The sequence below is a fragment of the Liolophura sinensis genome, chromosome 4 (genome assembly GCF_032854445.1).
Source record: "Liolophura sinensis isolate JHLJ2023 chromosome 4, CUHK_Ljap_v2, whole genome shotgun sequence".
NCBI lineage: Eukaryota > Metazoa > Mollusca > Polyplacophora > Chitonida > Chitonidae > Liolophura > Liolophura sinensis.
In genome coordinates, this window is record NC_088298.1 from 23,649,349 (window position 1) to 23,655,348 (window position 6,000).

Genomic DNA, 6,000 nt, shown 5'->3' on the forward strand with positions numbered 1-6,000 from the left:
TGAGTCAGAAGTAAGGCGTAGGAAAGTGTGTGCAACTGTTTTGTCATTCTGACAATATGCAAACTGTGAGTCAGAAGTAAGGCGTAGGAAAGTGTGTGCAACTGTTTTGTCATTCTGACAATATGCAAACTGTGAGTCAGAAGTAAGGCGTAGGAAAGTGTGTGCAAATGTTTAGTCATTCTGACAATATGCAAACTGTGTGTCAGAAGTAAGGCGTAGGAAAGTGTGTGCAACTGTTTTGTCATTCTGACAATATGCAAACTGTGAGTCAGAAGTAAGGCGTAGGAAAGTGTGTGCAACTGTTTTGTCATTCTGACAATATGCAAACTGTGTGTCAGAAGTAAGGCGAAGAATGCGTCAATCAAAAATTAAATTTAAAATAAACTTTAAATATAAGTAATAAGTCTTTTTGCCATTCAATTACAACTTCTGCAAAATGAAGTAACGATTTTACTTTTTTCCATCAAGTTTCAGAGTGTCTCACATGTTCTAAAATCACCTTGAACAGATTTCAATACTGAACATATACATTTTGAATGAAGAATCACTTGTTTTTCAACAATGCTAATACGTTGTTTACCAGTGGGAAGGTATTATTTTGTATATTTGTATCTGTAGCTAATGGCAATTCCGTAATACCTCTGGTGGTAGAAGACTATATTTTTGATCAGGAGATCCGAATTCAAATCCCGGTGTGATTTATCATGTAAGAGTAACTCTTATAAACTAAATTTATCTTACGTTCATCAGTTTGATATCGTCATCATGAGGATTTCCTTTAATAGCATAAACAAAGGATGGAAATGAGAAAAATTGCAATACTATCAGATAATTATAACGGAATTGTGCTGTAATAAAAACTACCATCCGCTTTTAGGTTACAGTGCTGGAATAAGAAACAACCAAATCTTCTTACCTCTCATTAATTTGCTGATGACGTTTCCTCTGAGAGCCGGAAGACCGTTGTATCCTGACGTGTAGAAGGTGTTCTCGTTCAGGGGCGTGGTCACAAGACCGTTCAGCGCCGACGTCCTGTCTTGACCGATGCCTACGGCGGTGATCACAACGCCTTTACTCTTTAGTGCCAACGACTGCTGCAGCGCCTTCCTCTTCTTAGCGTTGTCGTCGGAATCCGTCACAATCATCAGGACGTTTTGGGCGTCGGCGCGGTCGCCTTTTGACGCCGTGAACATGCGTCTGGACACAACCGTAAACGCGGAGTTCCAGTTAGATTTCGAGGAGCGGTAAGAGAAAGACATCTTGCCCAAAGCATTTTGAACGTCACGGCTGCTGGAGTATTTCTGGAGCGTAAACTGCAAGTAACCACTTGTCCCGTAAACTACAGCTCCTACTCGTACAGCCCCCGAATCTACGTCCAGTTGCTGGACGATATATTGTAAAAATCTCGTCAGCTCACTGAACTCTGCCGACGACGTCCTACTGGAGTAGTGTATTAAAAAGACTAGGTCTAGTTTTCCGTTCCCTGAAACAAAAGGGCAGAAGGATTTTATAGGTCAATTCTGACACTTTTAATTAAGGTATAGTAAACTAGGACTTCACCACAGTTTTTTAAAGAATGTGACATAAGGTTCATCATACAGACAACTTAAAACTATGCGTAAATATACTTTCATTCATTTTTTTTTCAACATTTTTAAAAGCGTTGAAAGGCATTCAAATATTTGAATAGCATGATGGGCTTTAGAGTATAAACCATACAAACAGTAACTAGGAGCTCACCTCACATCGCCTTTTTTTCCTGATGTTTACCAGGAGGAAGGAATCTTTAGGAAACTTTTGCCAGTAATATTTTACTCACAGGTAAGAAAGAGTTATTCCACCATTCAGTGTCGTGAGTAGATTTGGAAAAACTTCCTGCGACGTTAGAGTTTCTAAACTCTGATAGTATGTTCCATTGTTATTCAATGATGCCTACTTCGATTTTTAGACATTTTTTCCTTTAAACTACTAGCCCTTGGATTTATGAAACATGTTCTAAGTAAGAATCTCCACACAACGGAATCGTCATGACTTCCATTTCAATAACTAAACATTTAAGTAGATAAAAATATAGTTTCGATTCCAGAAATAAAACAGAGGTCAAGTGGGAAGACTTCAGTTTTTAAACTTTCCATAGATCAATGAAGGACATTTCGCCGCTGCCATTTAGGTCTGTTACTCACCTGAATTCCGTTGCCCAGCAACCTGGCCACCTAAAAGAAATAAAAAACTGTTCGTTTGCAATCTTGTAATATTTTTGTAAATTGATTTAAAATCTAGACAAAACATCAAAGTTAATGTTGATTATTTAACAAGCTGGAAAACCGAGCGTATTGAATTACGCATTCTTTTTCGCTTTCTTTTTTTTTTCAAATTAATTGTACCAAATATACGTCACAAAGCATTAATGCGAGCTGATCACTACAAATATTATATTTGAAGTAGGTTTTCCCTCATATTACCACCTGTATCACCACAACAGTACCGATACCTCCCCCCTCCCCTCTCAACCCTCCCTATACCATAACCACGCTCCCTCCCTCTGCATGAGGCTATCTTGTTGCTGTTGGTATTTAAAGTGCGGTAAAGGTACTCGTCAGCTCGTATCTTACCTTCCCTGCAACATTTCACAATCTCACCTTCCGCATAAATCCAGAATATTCTGTTATGGGATTTCACCCACCCACAATGTCATCAGGTTCGACAACTCTTAGGGACGACATCTCTTGAATAGCATACGGTGACTCGAGTTAAATGTTTTTACCAACTTGGCTAGGTCTGACATGCTAAATACAGCTGCCTTGACAGATACGAACAGAACACAAGCATGCCACGGAAACACGACAGAATACACACAAAGGCGCACATACATGTATTCCGCTTACACCAACACGACAAATTAGGCTAATGTCAGATACTGAAGGTAAGCGATTGCTTCCTTTCAAAAGTATCATACCTAAAGTATGGACTAAATGTATATCTCTACATTAGGCCTATCTCAATCCGACAACGCATGAAAGTCACTAGTCTGCTTTCTTACACACATCGCCTTTATCAATTTGGGACGTAATTTGTGCTTTTTAGCGGACGAAACAGAGCAATTCTCCGGGAAAATTCTATATAGCCTCAGTATAGTCTCTGAGAATATGATAAGGGTATGAGATACGTTGTGAAATAAAATTCCACACCATTTAAAACATCTATTCACTTTACATTCGGTCTCAACAACCTATTGTAGTTCTTTCCTTTTCAAAGGCTCTTTATCAAGAATGAAGACCCCACAATGCATTAATTGTAAAACAGTCCAGCTAACATGGAATTTGAATTGAGATTTATTAGATTCATATGATAGTGGATTCAACTGTGTCGACTTTAACAACTCGACTTAAGGAAACGTATTCACAAATTCTCAACCAAGAAGTACCGAAAATGATTTCAGCTAATTCACATTTTTTAATGATATTTTTGGGGTTTGCTTGTTGCCAACTGAACGTTGTCAGAATATTTGAGGTCTCTGTGGAAGGACTGTGGGATAGATGTTATTTACTGTATAACATGTAAATTATCAGAAAGTTAGAAGCTCATTGGGGAAACACAGATGAAGGCGTCATGCATTTAAGGAGAAAAGCAAGACGGTGATGTATTCTCACACTCAGTGCAAATAAAGCTCGTAGTTGGAGTCGGCCATGCGTTGAGTTTTTAGCCTTGTTTTTTTTATATATAAATTACATGTGAAGTCTTGGCAGCAGAAATGTCTATATAGATATTTTAGCTACGGTGAGTTTCCGGAAGACTTCAAGTCAATTCAAAAACAATGCTTCGTTAAGCCCTTCGTCAAGCCTGACTTCAGTTTTGATAAAATTCCTTGTCTTTTGCTGCCTGAGGCTCACTTATACAGAGTTATTAATATTCCTTAACCTTCAGATTTAGATTTCTCTTATGCATCCCTACCAATAAAGGCCCACTACTGGCATCCCACCCCCACCCACACACGCCGCCTTACATACCCCCTTTTATACCGCTCCCAATTCAGTTTCCCGCGCGGTTCTAAATCTGTTTTCTCACACAGCTCTCAGATTACTGTTTCTCACATAGATTTCAGTTTACTGTTTCTCACACAGATCCCAGTTTACTGCTTCTCACATAGTTCTATACATACAGCGTATTTTACACGGTAGCCAGTTTAGTCTCTTACACAAGTCTACATTTTAGGTGTCTTTATGCAATTCTCATCTTACAGTTTCTCACAATCTGATCTCTTCTCATTTTCCAGTTTATCACATAGACCCTTACTGATGATTTCTCTCACATCCCTCAATTTATAGTTCCTCACATATCTCCGAATCTCTCAGCACTTATCACTTGCAAAATTCTCACACAGCTCTTGGTCAAATTTTATCACACAGTCTTTTTAAATCTATTTTGGCACAGCCATCTATATATGGTTTTATGAAGCCATTCAACTTACCCATGCAGAGTTTAGAGGCAATAGTGTCAGAGATAGGAGAGAGGTCGGTGAAGCCGGGAACTGAGAGTAGGTGCTTTTCAGTTGTAGAGGACACAATGTCAGACAGCACAGCCTGATTTGGTAAGCCCACGCCAATACCAAATATTTCAACACCAGACCGAACCAATTTCTTGGCCACATTTATGGCCTTTTTAGACGCCATTTCCGGCACGTGACTGGTCACAATGACGAGTTTATTCTTCACCCCGGGCCGATCGCCAGGCGGCTTGAACAGTCCGCCGCGAACAGTCCTCAAAGTTCGAACTAAGTTAGATTTATGAGGCTCATAAGGAATCTTCCCCACAGCGTCGAGAATTTCTGTTTTTGTCTCATATTGACCCAGTTTTAACCTGACCTTGGTACGTTTACCGTTTGTCACGACACCGACTCGGACCGAGTCGCTGCCGATGGCGGCATGTTGCAATACATTTTTAACAAATTTTAACGTCTCTTCAAAGTCACTTTGTGTCACTGCTGACGACGAGTCCAAAATAAATACAAGATCAGACGTTGATGAAGAGCTGCATTCTGGAAAGAGAACATCAAATAGAGCACAAGGAAAACAGTGACACACAAATCACTCGGAACCGTTCGGAGATTTTCGGTGTATTTACCGGGTATATCCGAAGTGATCCGAGTGACGAAACGGAAGCGCTTGAAAGGGCAGCCAATGAGTAAAGTTTTTGGTATGGTTAACAGTACACTGGCCATTCTAATTAATATTTGCAGAAAAGAAAACAATAGTCGAAAACACCGAAAATTTAACAGAACAAGACTCGCTTATCCTGTACAAAGGGAGGCAAATCTGGTACCTCATGGAACAGTAGTGCCCTCTTCCTGGTTTAATAACAATACTAAAAATTTCAGTGACAATACAAGTGATCGTGAATATTTATTTATTTATTTGATTGGTGGTGATCGCCGTACACAAGAATATTTCACTTATAGGATGGCGGCCAACATTATGGTGGGAGGAAACCGGGCAGACCCCGGGGAAACCCATGACCATCCTTAGACTGCTGGAAAGCCTTCCTACGTACGACCGGAGAAGAAGAGAGCATGAGCTGGATTTGAACTCTCAACGACCGCATTGGCGAGATGCTCCTGGGTAATTTCGCACGCTAACCAACTCCCGGTTCGCACGCTAACCAACTCGGCCACGGGGAATAATCATAGCTGGTATTGTTATTCAAGTAGGCGGAGACCACTATTGTTCCATGGCTTACAAGAGTTGTTGCCCTTTGAAGAAGGCTAATGAGCCCTATTTGGCAACACAGCAATTCTATTTTTTTCATGAATATATTTTTAAATACATGCTGACCAGTACCAAACATGAATGACCGGTATGGAAACAGAAAAGCAGATTTGGGTAATTAGCAGTCCAGAATTTTAGAAGCACATCTTAAAATATATAGCAAACATCACGACGAGAGAGGTACTCAGAATTACTTGACACAATAGAAAATATCATGGTTAGAAGACATTTCTTAACA

At 39.9% G+C, this 6,000-nt stretch overlaps 1 protein-coding gene across 1 annotated transcript in view; it reads right to left on the reverse strand.

Moving 5' to 3' along the window:
* The window catches only part of LOC135464536 (uncharacterized), a 130,988-nt gene extending 126,193 nt beyond the window's left edge, over nucleotides 1-4,795 (reverse strand). Inside the window, 3 exon segments of the mRNA XM_064741960.1 lie at nucleotides 917-1,483; nucleotides 2,184-2,213; nucleotides 4,469-4,795. Of these exon segments, the coding sequence (XP_064598030.1) occupies nucleotides 917-1,483; nucleotides 2,184-2,213; nucleotides 4,469-4,670 (799 nt within the window). The 5' untranslated portion in view covers nucleotides 4,671-4,795.
* Nucleotides 4,796-6,000: the final 1,205 nt, after the last annotated feature.